Source organism: Ailuropoda melanoleuca, chromosome 17, assembly GCF_002007445.2.
Source record: "Ailuropoda melanoleuca isolate Jingjing chromosome 17, ASM200744v2, whole genome shotgun sequence".
Lineage (NCBI taxonomy): Eukaryota > Metazoa > Chordata > Mammalia > Carnivora > Ursidae > Ailuropoda > Ailuropoda melanoleuca.
The window spans coordinates 1,432,239-1,446,809 of record NC_048234.1 but is presented as its reverse complement, the minus strand read 5'-3'; the positions used below and the strand labels follow the sequence as shown (position 1 = coordinate 1,446,809).

At 41.9% G+C, this 14,571-nt stretch overlaps 1 protein-coding gene across 1 annotated transcript in view; it reads left to right on the top strand.

Annotated features, from left to right (window-relative positions):
• RABEP1 (rabaptin, RAB GTPase binding effector protein 1) overlaps positions 1 to 14,571 on the top strand; it is a 68,421-nt gene that overhangs the window by 5,085 nt on the left and 48,765 nt on the right. The window contains exon 2 of the mRNA XM_011237032.3: positions 1,108 to 1,236. Coding sequence (XP_011235334.2) covers positions 1,108 to 1,236 — 129 coding nt within the window. The remainder of the gene's footprint in view (positions 1 to 1,107; positions 1,237 to 14,571) is intronic.

Below are 14,571 nucleotides of genomic sequence, written 5' to 3'. Positions count from 1 at the left end.
TGTAATGAGGCTGGTCTGAAGATGTTGTGGGGATGAACATGGTGTTAGATGCTGATTTTATTAGTTCATTATTTTTAATCAGAGGAATTGTAGAGAACTTTGAAAACCACATGGAAGAAATTAATGAGCCCACATCTATTACTCACAGATAAATCATTGGTGCATTTTCCCCCCAGTCTTTTCTGTGTACTATAATTGAGGACCGGGTTAGGGGAGGGGAGGGCCTTCAGAGAGAGTTTCAGATCATGGTTAAAATTGTAACAAATCATCATTATGTGGAGTGGGTTTTACTAGAGACCTGGGACCTCTGCTGGCCTGGGTGTTCAGGCAGTGGTGGCGTTAGTACCAGTCGGCATCTCCCAGAGGGATTAGAGTTACTGCTCTGTGGCTGGGTTCCTGTCGGGGCGGAGGAGGTGGGGTTTGCACTCCTGGATCTCCCACTCCTGCTTGAAGCAGGAGAACCGGGTTTGTTCAGGAGAAGCATTTAATCCGGTGTAACCACATTATGTAGCCGCTGCAGCAAGAATGCGTCTCGGCCCCTGACACGTCCCAGTTACCGTGCGTCTACAAACCGGATAATCTCCCAGTAATCGAGAGTTCATACGTGATATAGAGTTCTGTATCCTTTCTATATGAAAGGGTTTTTGACTATGATTTCAGTATAATGGTAATGAGTCCTCTTGAAATTGGAAGAACAATTTAGGCTGGTATGGCTTTCCTAATCAGAGAACCTGTTAAATTTGGCTTGTAATGCTCGAGAGAAACCAGAGCTAGCAAGATGGGGCCCAAATCCTCCAATCTTTGATAAGTCCAGAAGTAGGTTAGACATTCTGTCATTTGTACGAAGGAACTTCAGAAGCTCTCTTTTGGGAAATTTGCCTTACGTGATTCTCCATATATATGCTGTTGCACATTATATGATTCATTCACAGTGTGTATGAAGTCTACAGAAGTGAAGATTAGAATTTTCTAGACTATATTGGATCTTTGGAAGAAGCTTGAGTACTTGTTTTGTTATAGAAATGTGCAGCTGGAATACTAATTTATTCTTGTAACTTAATTTATAAATAAAAGTTATTACTTGTTAACTAGTATTTTTTTTTCCAGTTTCTCTTCAGCAACGGGTAGCAGAATTGGAAAAAATTAATGCAGAATTTTTACGTGCACAGCAGCAGCTTGAGCAAGAATTTAATCAAAAGAGAGCAAAATTTAAAGAGTTATATTTGGCTAAAGAGGGTAAGTTCCTAAGTCTCTCTCTAACCCCCCCTACTAAGACTGCCTTAAAATGTCAAGTTTCTTGGTAGTACGATGTTAATTTTATCATTGAACACACCTTGATTTTACTTGTATTTACGCCGTCAACTAAGTCTGTTTAGAGGCTACAGTTAAGAATGGAGCTGCTAGAACACGCTGGAAAGTGCAGGATTCAGGTTTTTCCTTGTCTGTGAACTTTACGATGGTACGTAATGTAGGTAGGCTACAGCCCTGGGACACAGGGCTCTCGGTGCTCTTCGTGCCCGAGAGAGAGCCCAGGCCAAGCAGCACGGGGCTGTTCGAGAAAGAGCCTCGGCCGTGTCATAGACCGTCACGTACTGACACTTCATGGAGTCAGTCCCACAGATGATCCCTTACTTATCAGCGAAGACTTAGGACCCCCTGTGAGGCAGACGTGGGGCCTGGGTGCTGGCTGTGAAGAAGGAGCCGGAGTCACACGGATCTGTAACTCCTAGGACTTGGACTGAGTGAGGAGAGAGGGAAGGCATACAAGGCAGATCTGGGAGCGTGTCGAGAGGGCCCGGCCCCGAAGGATGAGGAACAGGGTTACGCGTTGGGCATTGACCTAGGAAAATACGGCTGTGGCTTCCACGGCCCTCCAACCAGTGGTCCCCAGAGTGTTGTCGCAGAATGGCAGCACCAGCGTCACAGTCACCGTTTTGGGTCCTGAGTCGGCAGCTCTGGGCTCAGGGTCCAGCAGTCGGTGTTTTAAGCAGCTCTTTGGGTGATTCAGATGCTGGAANGGAAAAACCCCCCCCCCCCCCCGCCGAGAGCTTGTTAGAACAGTGTGTGGGGCTGCGGCGGGACCGTTTGCATTTCTGGTGGGCTGCAGGTGCTTGCAGTGTAAGGACCACAGTTTGGGAACCGCTGCTCGAGACTGGTGACCGCCCAGTTACTGAGCTTCACTCCGCGGAAGTACTGCATAAGTAACCACAGTCACCCTCACACCTTCTTTAAAATCGACCCTTAAAATTTCTCATTTTAAATGTAAAAAGGTGCCAAAGATATAGATTCTGTGATATTGTCAACACTGAGAATTTAAATTAAAACTTCATACTCTTAAACATACTCAGCAGAATCAGTGATTTACTGTCTATCACCATTCATTTTTAAAAATCTGTGAATAAGCTTTTTAGCAGAAATTTCACATTTTCCCCTCCTTGTGTTGGGTTTTGAGTTTTACATCTCCCTCAGAATTTTATTCTAAAAAGTTGTGTTATCTTTTTTCTTTTTTTAGGAACACAAGCTTGAGTGTGCATCAGAATTTTACTTGTAGGGTTTATTAGAGCAGAGAGTTCCCCCAGAGCTTCTGACTTAGGTGTGCGGGGTCCTAGAGTTTACATTTTTTTTTAAATTTTTTTTTTAAAGATTTTATTTATTTATTTGACAGAGATAGAGACAGCCAGCAAGAGAGGGAACACAAGCAGGGGGAGTGGGAGAGGAAGAAGCAGGCTCATAGCACAGGAGCCTGATGTGGGGCTCGATCCCATAACGCCGGGATCACGCCCTGAGCCGAAGGCAGACGCTTAACCGCTGTGCCACGGAGGCGCCCCCTAGAGTTTACACTTCTAGTAGGTTAACACATGGTGCTGATGCGGTTGGCTCAGGGGCCACACTTTGAGAGCCACGGTGATATTTGATGCTTAAAGCCTTTTTTAAAGAAAATTTCGTCAGACTTCTCTGTGACAGAAATCACATGCATATTTCTTCTGCACTGAGTTACCGTTACAATTATTCATAAGTGCACGGTTGATCACACTGTAAATATTTTATACCTTTAAAATATAATGAAGTGTAAAAATTACTGGAGGTGCAGGTCTTATGAGAGATAATTGGGTCTCCCTCCCAATGAAGTCATAACCTCTGCGTGAATAATGTTTACTTGTAGGAAAGGATAAGTTACAGGTTGTTTTTTTTTTTTTTAAAGATTTTATTTATTTGAGAGAGAAAGAGAACACAAGTCAGAGTGGGGAAGGGAGAGAGGGAAACCCGAGCAGACACCCTGCTAAGTGCAGAGCCCAACACAGGGCTCGATCCTAGGATCCTGGGATCATGACCTGAGCCAAAGGCAGACGCCTAACAGACTGAGCCACCCAGGTGCCCCCAGTTTTGTTTTGTTTTTTTTTTTTAAATTGATGTGAGTGCTGAGAACCCTTAGTCTCATAAATAAATAGATGGAAATAGAAGGTTTATTTTATTTTATTTCATTTATTTTTTAAAAATTTTATTTATTTGAGAGAATGAGCGAAAGCAGGAGCAGGGGGAGGGGCAGAGGGAGAAGCAGACTCCCTGCCCAGCAGGGATCCCGATGCTGGACTCGATCCTAGGACTCCATTATTGTGACCTGAGCCGAAGACAGATGGTTAACCGACTGAGGCCCCCAGGTGCCCTGGGAGGTTTATTTTATAGTGATGATTATTGCATTCTCTTAAACTCTCTCTGAATTATCTGTTAAGTCACGGAGTCCTCATCTTCAAAAATATTTCTATTCTATTGGCTGGCAACTCGATTAGGCTTCCTTCAGTTTTGTTGAAAGCAGACTTTGCAATCACCTGACCTGCCAGAGATTTGTTCCCCAGTTATTAGTCATTCACTTTTTTATTACCGACACTGATATTTTAAATTGTCCCTCTGGTTTGATATGGGAGAGGAGCGTTTACACAACGGGGCGGTGACCCACAGTCCAGTTTAGGGTGGGCAGAAGGCCTGTCTCTTGTTAAGTGGGGGAAGGCTGTTGAAGAAAGGGAGGTAGGCACGGATTATCTGCGCTCAAACCCCGCTCTGTTCTAGGGAAGAATGTTTATGCACATTGAGGGACAAGAAGTTGATTCCTTTAAAACAATATGTGTCTATGAATCCTTGAAAAATCTCTGTGCACCCCCAGGGGTATCTGTACCCCATTGAAGATCACTGCCCTGCAGTGCTGTTCTTCAGACTACGGGTTGTAACCCTTTGATGGATTAAAAAAAATTCAGTGGGTCATGACCAGCAGTTTTTTTTACAGAAAGGAATAAAATGGAAAATAAGAGCTCAATATACTTGGTAAGGTTCAGTTAAGTAGGGTCACTCGGACTGTTCTGTGCGGTGACGTGCATAGGTGTGTGTGTAGAGCTGTGATGTAAAACACGTCTTTGCTGTGGACTGTGGTCAGAGAAGTTTGAAAGCCGGTGTTCCATAGGATGCCGTGTTCTCAGGCCTCACTGAGTGCAGCCCAGACTTGCAGAGGCTTGCTGCCTGCGGTGAGGAATGGGGCTCCATGTTGCCGTGGCTTGTGCTCCTGTTGGATTTGGTTCCTTCGTAGGCTGACACGGAGATGGCAAGGCTGGCGTTCCTGTCTCAGCGTGGTGGCACTCTGCAAGTTACCGTGGAGGTTGGGATGACTGAGATACGGTTTTATCTTCAAAAAAGTACAGTTGTGTGGAGCAGATAAGACATTTTGCACAGTATATCGTTTGAATATACGTTGAGTGTCATGAGAAAGAAGTTAATGTCCAGTTCTTCACTGTGTTTATGTGACTTTGTTAATTCTCTCTTATAAAACTCATTTTAACTTTGAATTGATGAGGCATCACTTTCAGCTGTGCAGTGTGTGTCCTTGTCAAGAGGACCTGGGATACCTTTAGTGTTTGTGTGTGACGTCGTGGCCGTACGCCCCTGATGACCAGTGAGCGCTCGCTGCCGGACTGGCTGCGGACGTCCTGTTTTCCCTCCGCTCACACCAGCAATCCTTCTTACGGCTTTTTCTTTCAGTGTTGGCTTATTCAGTAAACTCGAGTTACTCCTGCCCCAAGTTTGCTCATTCTGTTCTCTGGTTTCCTCTGTCCCCAAATAAAGCTGTTAGGGTTTCCTTTGTTTTCTTATTTTCTTCTTTTAAATTATGAAATGGACTTTCCTGTAAGATTCTGAAGAAATGAAAAGGACCAAGCACCTCTCATTTCTGAAATGCACGATCATTCGCGGTTTTCTGTCTCTGATCCAGACAGCTTGTCATGTGGATTTGTTCAGAAAACATTGTTGGCGTATAAAAGTTGCCTTACGGACATCTAGACCTAATCTGCACGTGGGCTGTTGTATCTTCACTGTGTGGAGTTCTTGGTGAACTTCAGCTGGCCAGTGAGTTGAGGTAACTTCACAAAATTTCAAAAGGAGTAATGTGATCCTTCTTGAGAGTGTTTGGTGTCATTTCTAAAGAAAACGCAGAGTATGTAAAAGGCAAATGTTGATTCGGGTTCAGTCTTGGCTGTTTGCCTACGTCATAATGAAAATAAGATTGACAGATGTCCTCTAAAGCATCAGCTTCTGTTACGGCCTCTGCTGGGAAGTGTAAGCCTCGTCTTCCTTGCTGGTCACAGACGGTAGCAGTGCAAGCCATGGGTTTGACGTGTTCAGCAGTCTTTGTTTCATCTTTCAGCAAACCAGGTCAGGGTAGCTCTGGAAGTGCAAACGTCTGTGTTTTTCCCGTAGGAACAGCTTTTGCTTTGGTGTCGTATTAGCTGTGCTTCCGTACTTGGAGAACAGCTGAAGTGTAAGTGCAAACAGTAGGAAGGAATGCTAATGAGAGAGATGATTACCTTCGGACTCCTCTCAGCTCCCTCTTCTGCCTTAGTACCTACTCTTTTCTCAGCCGACTTCAGTTGGGAATGTTGCAGGTGCTTCCGAAAGCTTCGTTGCTTTTCCACTGAACTTGAAGGAAAAGTATTTAGCTTTTAAAAAAAGTATTTGATCTGGCTTTCTTTTTTAACCAACTTCAGTGTACAGCTCGGCGCTCCGACGGGCTTTGTGTTTTGGAAAGCCTCGTCTTGGGCAATAAGAGAAAGCGTGGTACGTAATGCAGCAAACAAAAGGCCATAGAGTTCTGAATTTGAAGGAAAATTGTAGAGATATAGCACGCGTTGATCACCAGAAGACTGAAATTTTCTAGGGTGGTTAGAATTTATAGAAAGCTCGGAGGCTCAACAGCCAGGGTTTCAGTAGTTAAAAGCTCGGTTAAGGAAGGGCTTTGTGGTTCACATGCCATAACCTTGCACTTAGATACGGAAATAAAAGTAGGGTATACTCAATAAAGTCAAAAGCCACTAGAAATCTTAGAAACAACAAATAAGTTGAAATAAGGTAAGTAGACGGTCTAAACTAGAGATAAGGCGCAGAGATTTTAGTAAGTTAGAAAATGGTATTGGGAGTTCTCCCTCTCAGTGGGACAGAGAGAGAAGCATCAAGGAGCAGTAGACACAGGCTGCAGTGAGTCTCTAAGACATTTCTGGAAAGAGTCGCAGGAGAAGACAGTGGAGGGTAAGATATTTGAGGAGGTCATAACTGAGGTTTTTCAGGGATTAAGGAAAAAAGTGAGTCCTTAACATAAATACTGAGTACCGAGTAGGTAGGTAATAGTAAATTCATATTTTGACATATCTTAAGCTGTAGAAAACCAAGAATGAAAAGAAAATACTGAAAGCTAACAGAGGAAACAGTTACGTTGTTGGGAGATGCCACGTAAGCAAAATCGGTGACAGGAGACAGTGAGATATCTTCAAAGTGCAGAGGAAACTAATTCTCAACCCAAAACTTTAAACATAGCTAAATTATTCAGGAACAAGAGCAAAGTAGGTATTTTAGGCAAATAAAAACTAAGAGCATTTATCACCCACATAAATCACCAGAAGAACTGGTAAAGACGACATTGCAAGAAGGAGTAAACACGGGAAGAATACAGGATGGAAGAAACAAGACCAGCCATAGAAACAGATAAGTCTGAGTATAAAAAACAAAACCAAAAAACTTCAAAGCTCACGTTAGGTTTTAAAAGAAGAAAGTAAAACAAATGAGACAGTAATAACAAGATTGGGGCCTACGGCAAAACACATTGAAGGACTGTTAAGACTATCTCATAATGAAAGAAACAATCTACCAAGAAAATACGACAATCGTTGGGGTGCCTAGGTGGTTCAGATGGTTAAGCGTCTGCCTTCGGCTCAGGTGGTGATTCTGGGGTCCTGGGGTCAAGCCCTGCGTTGTGCTCGCTGCTCAGTGGGGAGTCTGTTTTTCCCTCTGCCTTTCCCCCTGGCTTGTGCTCTCGCTCTCTCATTCACTCTGTCTCTTTCAAGTAAATAAATTAAAACCTTAAAAGGTGATAGAATTAAAGGAAGAAATCAGTAGATGCACACAAAGGAGATGTTTAACATTGTATCAATTGTTAGATCAAGCAATAGGTAAAGATATAATAGCTTTGAGCAACAGAATCTTATAAAGGTTGATCTAGGAATTCTGTACCCAAGGAACCAAAATGTTCATTCCTTTTATGTTCATCAGGAACACAAAAAAATTGTTTATGTGCATATGTCTCAAGGACTCAGCATATTAAAAACAGGCTACTAATGCTGTTAAAGATTTTAAACAACAATGTAAATGCTTTTTAAAAGTTTGGAAACTAAGAATGCATTCCTGTTGCTCTTAAGTTAAAGAGAGTCACAAGGGAGATTGCAAAATCTGAGAATATGGTGAAGATACTTGTGGGAAGCAGCTAAAACAATACTTAGAGAATAAGCGTGTAACTTTAAAAGCATTTATTAAAATCAAATAATTAAAAGACAATGAGAGATTGAAAAATAAATGATCTGGGGCCCCTGGGTGGCTCAGTCGGTGAAGTGTCTGTCTCTGGCTCAGGTCATGATCCCTGGGTCCTGGGATCGAGTCCTACATCATGCTCCCTGCTCAGTGGAGAGCTGCTTCTCCTTCTCCCTCTGCTGCTCCCCCTGCTTGTGCTTGCTCTCTCGCTCGCTCACTCTCTCTCTCTGTTAAATAAATCTTCCAAAAAGAAAAAGAAAAATGATTAAAGTGTTCAGCTCTGGAGCTAGAAAAAGTGAACACAAAGTAGAAGAAAAAATAATACAAATTGATGAAGTGGAAAGGAAAGTTAATAAGCTCAATAACATCCGGGGGCGCCTGGGTGGCGCAGTCGTTAAGCGTCTGCCTTCGGCTCAGGGCGTGATCCCGGCGTTACGGGATTGAGCCCCACGTCGGGCTCCTCTGCTATGAGCCTGCTTCTTCCTCTCCCACTCCCCCTGCTTGTGTTCCCTCTCTCGCTGGCTGTCTCTATCTCTGTTGAATAAATAAATAAAATCTTAAAAAAAAAAAAATCTCAATAACATCAAAAGCACATCTTTTGGGAAAAAAAAAAAAAAAGACAATTACTGATACAGTAGAACTGTAAAAGTATAAGAATACTGTGTCTGTGCCAAAAATCTTGGATATTTAGTTGAATAGTATCCCAGGAAATATGAATTACCAAAATTACCCCCAATAGAAAACCTGAATAAAGCATAACCATAAGAAAAACTGAGTCAATCAACAGAATTCTTATTTATAAAAGATGCCACAGGCATAGGCAAATTTTGTTAAATCCACAAGGAAAATTTGTTTCTTTTATATGCTATGTCAGAAACAAAAAGCCATCCATTTCATTTTGTGGGGTTAGGCTAACCTTGATACCGAAACAAGGAGCACTAATACTAGCATACAAGTAAACCAATCTCATTTATGACCATAGAGTTCAAAATCCTAAATAAAATTGACGTCAGTAGAATGTTCAAAGATAATACACTATGACCATGCATAGTAGGAATTCAAGGATAGTTTAACATTAGAACATCTGTTGATGTAACTCAGTACATTAACAAATTAAGAAACACCAGAAAGGACATTCAATAAAATTTAACACCCTCTAGTAATGAGTTCATACTAGTTCATAGCAAACTAGGATGGGGGGGGCTGCCTTAGCCCATGAAAATGTTTTTATTAGAAACCAATAGTCTATATCAAACTTAATAGTGAAGTGAGATAAGAAAGCCTATTATCAGTACTTCATTTTTATACTAGAGGTCCTCCTAGCCAATGCAATAAAATAAAAAGAAGTGAGTTATAAAATCTGGAAAGTTGAGGATAGTTTTGTCTCCATGTGGAGTCCATGTGGTTATCAACATAGAGGAACCGAGAGAATCTACACTATTAGAACTAAAGAGATCAATATAATAATGTTTCTCTGTACCGGTAACTAATTAAAAGTAATAGAAGAAAAAAATTCTGAAAAAAAAAAAGACAAATAGAAAAAGCATCAGAATTTTTCGTCAGTTGGGAATACGTCTAACAAGGTTGTGTGAAACCTGTAGAGAGGAGCGTTGTAAAACTGTGTTGAAATACACGAAAGGAAACCCTAATAAATGGAAGGTGACGCCATGTCCTTAGGTGGAGAGACTTCGTGTCGTAAAGAAAGCGAACTCTCCTCAGTCTGTACATTCAAAGCAGTTCCAGTTAAAGTCTCAGTTTTCCTTCCCGGAGCTTCAGGCTATTTCAGTTTTACAAGGAAGAACAGGATCAAGGAAATGCTGACCTACTATATCGAACCACTGATGTATAGGAAATACCACAAACGAAGGAACAAGTTCAGCCATGTTACAGGTACTCAGTTAGCAAAATCCAGACTGCAAGAGGCATGGAGGACAACCTAGTTTACCCTATAAGTAAACTTCAAGGGAAAAAAGTGGAGGGGCACCTATAGATTAAAAGAGACTTAAAATACATATTGACTAATTTATGGACCGTATTTGAATTTTGACTCAAAGGACTGAACTATTAAAAAAAAAATTTAGACAACTGGAGTTTTCAACACTGACTAGATGTTTAATGGTATTCAGACATTGTCAAATTTTTTTTTTCAGCTGTGAAAACGATCCTTACAAAGTGAAATTAGCCAAAAAAAGACAAATAATGTATGATTCCACTTATGTGAGGTATCTAGAATAATTAAACCTCTAGAAACAAGGTAGAATATGGCTGCCAGGGGCTTGGAGGAGTGGGAATTGTTGTTTAATGGGTGTAGTTCAGTTTTTTAAGATGAAAAGTTGTGGGGATGGGTTGCACACAATAATGTGAATACTTTTAACACCACTGAACGGTACGTTTGAAAGTGATTAAGATGGTAAATTTTATGTGTATTTAAAAAATATGGTCCTTTTAGAGATACATGCTGAAGTGTTTATAGGTAAATGATAAGCTTGGGGGCCCCGTTTCTTGTATGGTAACATGAACCACAAACCCATTCCCCAGCAGAACTGGTGAAAAAAATTTTAAAAAACAACCACTTAAAGTCTCCACAAGTGGTCCTATAGCAAATGAGACATTTGTTCAAGAAAATCTAAACCTTGGTGAAAACAGTCTGTGGCATTTGATCCATGGACTGCCTCCCCTCCCTTCCCCCCCAGCCTGGTGTTACAGAAACTCCACTTCAGGCAGATGATGCCAAGAACACAGGTCTCGTGCTCCCCTCAGCTGGCAGTTGAGGACCTCAGAACCTTCCTCCCCACCCCCACCCAGCTACTGGTTGCAGGGGTGAACTTGCAGTTGAGTGTGGCTGAGGGGTTGCGCTCCTTTCTTCTGCCCAGCCCCCACTCAGGGTGGAAGCTGTACCTTGGGTGTGGTGTCCTGGGGGGAGGGTCCATGATGGCAGAAACAAGCCAAAGACCAGCGGCTACCACTTCCATCTCCCCAACTCTGTCCTCTTGCTAAAGCAGGTACGTTACTTAGAAGAGTACCAGCAATTGAGTGGAGTTTGATGGATATGGCCAGGGAAAGAGACACTCACAAGGGAGCCCTGCAGAAACTGTCATTCCAGAGTGATTCTGCACATGCCCAAGGCATACCTTCTGAGGAGCCCCAGCAGCAGCTTCCCACTGCGGGGGTGGGGGAGAAGAAATCAGTTTATACTAAAATCCAGCCAACTACTAGACAAACAGCAGATGACAACAAGAAGCTGGTGGGGGGGTAGGGGTAGACCAGCACCAGAGTTGCTGCAAAAAAGTGTCAGTTTCAACAACAACAACAAAACTTGAGATAAACAGGAAACTGTGATCCATACAAAGGAAAACATGCAATGCCTGTGAGAGTGACCAGATGTCAGATTTAATGAAGACTTCAGAGTAGTCACACATATATTTAAAGAACCGAAGAAAACCATGTTTAATGGAGTTGAAGTAAAGGAAAGCGTGACAGTGTTTCATCAAATGGAGAATATCAGTAAAGAAATGGTAACAACCAAGTGGGAATTCTGAAGTTGAAAAGCGCAGTAACTAAAATGAAACATTCAGTGCAGGGGCTCAGTAGTAGATTTGAACTGGCAGAAGAAAGAATCAGTGGACTTGAAGACAGATCACTTAAGGTTATCCAGTTTGAAGAACAGAAAGAAAATAGAAACATGAACAGAGCCTAATAGAAATGTGGGACATCATTAAGTTTGCCAAGGTATGCGTAATGGGAGGGCCAGAAAGAGAGGTGAGAGAGAAAGAAATTTTTGAAGAGGAACGTTGTCTGAAAATTTCCCACATTTGATTAAAAGTGGCAGTTTACATATCTAAAAAGCTCACTGAACTCAAAGTAGGATAAAGGCATGCAAAGATATCCACCTGCCGACACATCATAATAAAAATGTTGAGACCCAGACACAAGGAGAAAATCCTAGAAGGAACCAGAGAAAGATAGCTTGTCACCTAGAAGAGACCTTCACTGAGATTAACAGATAACTTCTCATTAGAAATGATAGAGGCTGGAAGGCAGTGGGATGTCATTTTAAATCTCAAGGGGAAAAAAAACTTAAGAATCCTATATCCAGCAAAAGCAGCTTTCAAAGAAGATGAAATAAAGATATTATCTCAGACAAAAACAAAAATTTTTTCCTAGAATATTGCTTTATGAGAAATACTAAAGGACATTCTTTAGCTGAAAGCGAGTTATTTCAGACAGTAATTTGAATTTATGTGAAAAAAGGGGTCCTTGGTAAGATAATTGTGCAATTATAACAGTATATAAATATTAACGGATTGTGGAAAGCAATGATATAAGGAACACTTGGGCGTCTCAGTCAGTTAAGCTTCTGCCTTTTTTTAAAATTTTTATTTTTTTATTTTTTTCTTTATTCGACAGAGATAGAGACAGCCAGCGAGAGAGGGAACACAAGCAGGGGGAGTGGGAGAGGAAGAAGCAGGCTCACAGCGGAGGAGCCCGATGTGGGGCTCGATCCCATAACGCCGGGATCACGCCCTGAGCCGAAGGCAGACGCTTAACCGCTGTGCCACCCAGGCGCCCCGAGCTTCTGCCTTTGGCTCAGGTCATGATCCCAGGGTCCTAGGATCGGCCCTACATCTGGGCTCCCTGCTCAGTGGGGAGCCTGCTTCTGTCTCTCCCTTTGCCCCCTCCCCCGCTGCTCACGTGAGCTCTCTCTCTCTCTTTCTCTCTCGCGCTTTTTCTCAAATCTTCTTTAAAAAAGCAATGATACAAGCCAATATGTTTATTATTGTTTTTATTGGCCCTATAACATGGAAATGTAACATATTTGCCAGTATCAGCACAGAGGAATTGGGTGGGAGGAAGGCTACATTAGACTAAGGAAATGATGCCAGATGGTAATTCCAATCTAAAGGATCAACTGAAGAAAGCCAGAAATGGTAAATAAGGTTAGCATAACACATGCTATAAATATATATTTGGTCTCCTTTCTCCTTTCAGTTTAAGAGGCAATTATATGGAACAATAGCTATAGCAATGTATCATTGGGTTTGTAGCATATATAGACGACAGCATATATGATAATAACAGTGTAGACACGGGAAAAGAAAAGAGCTATAGAGGAGTAACCTTTCTGTATTTTGTGGGAATTAAAGTATAAATTTGAAGTAGGAAAAGAAGTAAAGCTATTTCTATTGTCAGATGATGTCTTTTATATAGAAAATTGAAGGGAATCCACTGAAAAACAGTTTGAACTCTTACACGAGTTCAGTAAGGTTGCAGGATACAAGATCAGTGTAAAAAAGCCAATTGTATTTCCTTTTTTTAACTTTTTATTTAAATTCCAGGGGCGCCTGGGTGGCACAGCGGTTGAGCGTCTGCCTTCGGCTCAGGGCGTGATCCCGGCGTTATGGGATCGAGCCCCACATCAGGCTCCTACGCTATGAGCCTGCTTCTTCCTCTCCCACTCCCTCTGCTTGTGTTCCCTCTCTCGCTGGCTGTCTCTCTCTCTGTCGAATAAATAAATAAATAAATAAATAAATAAATAAATAAATAAATAAATAAATAAATACATAAATAAATAAATACATAAAATAAAAAATAAATCCCAGGTAGTGAACACACAGTGTAATACTGGTTTCAGGTGTGCAGTACATGTGCTCATCACAGGTGTACTCCTGAATCCCCGTCACCTCTTCCCCCAGCCTGACACCAGCCTCCCCCCTGGTAACCGTCAGTCTGTTCTCTGTAGTTAAGAGTGTTTCTTGGTTTGCCGCTCTCTCTCTCTCTCTCTCTTTTTTTCCCCCTCTGCTCTTATTTTATAAGTGAGCTCCATGCCCAGCGTGGAGCCCAAGATGGGGCTTGAACTCACCACCCCGAGATCAAAGACTTGAGCTGAGGCTAAGAGTCAGATGCCTAACCAACTGAGCCTCCCAGGCGCCTCTCATTTGTTTTGTTTCTTAAATTCTACATATGAGTGAAATCATACTGTATTTGTCTTTTCCTGACTGACTTGTTTTGCTAAGCGTTATGTTCTTTAACTCCATCCCTGTCTTTGCAAATGGCAAGATTTCATTCTTTTTTATGGCCAAGCAGCATTCCATTGTACGCACACAGCCACACCCCACATCTTCTCTCCCCATTCTTCAGTCAGTAGACACTTGGGCTGTTTCCATAATTTGGCTGTTGTAGATAATGCTGCTATATACATTGGGGTGCATGTATTCCCTTCGAATTAGTACTTTTGTGTTCTTTGAGTAAATACCTACTAGTGCCATTGCTGGATCATAGGGTAGTTCTATTTTTAACGTTTCCAGAGTGGCTGCACCAGTGTGTTTTCCCACCAACAGTGCAAGAGGGTACCCCTTTATCCACATTCTCGCCAATATCCGTTGTTTCTTGTAGTTTTGATTTTAGCCATTCTTTTTTTTATTTTTTTTTAAGATTTTATTTATTTGACAGAGACAGCCAGCGAGAGAGGGAACACAAGCAGGGGGAGTGGGAGAGGAAGGGTCACGCCCTGAGCCGAAGGGCCTGACGTGGGGCTCAATCCCAGGACGCCGGGATCACGCCCTGAGCCGAAGGCACACCCTTAACGACTGAGCCACCCAGGCGCCCCCAGAATAAGGTATTAAATGCAGAAGATAAAACACATAAGACCACAAAGGAAAACAATGATACTGTATTATATTTTTATTTTTTTATTTTTTAAAGATTTTATTTATTTATTTGACAGAGATAGAGACA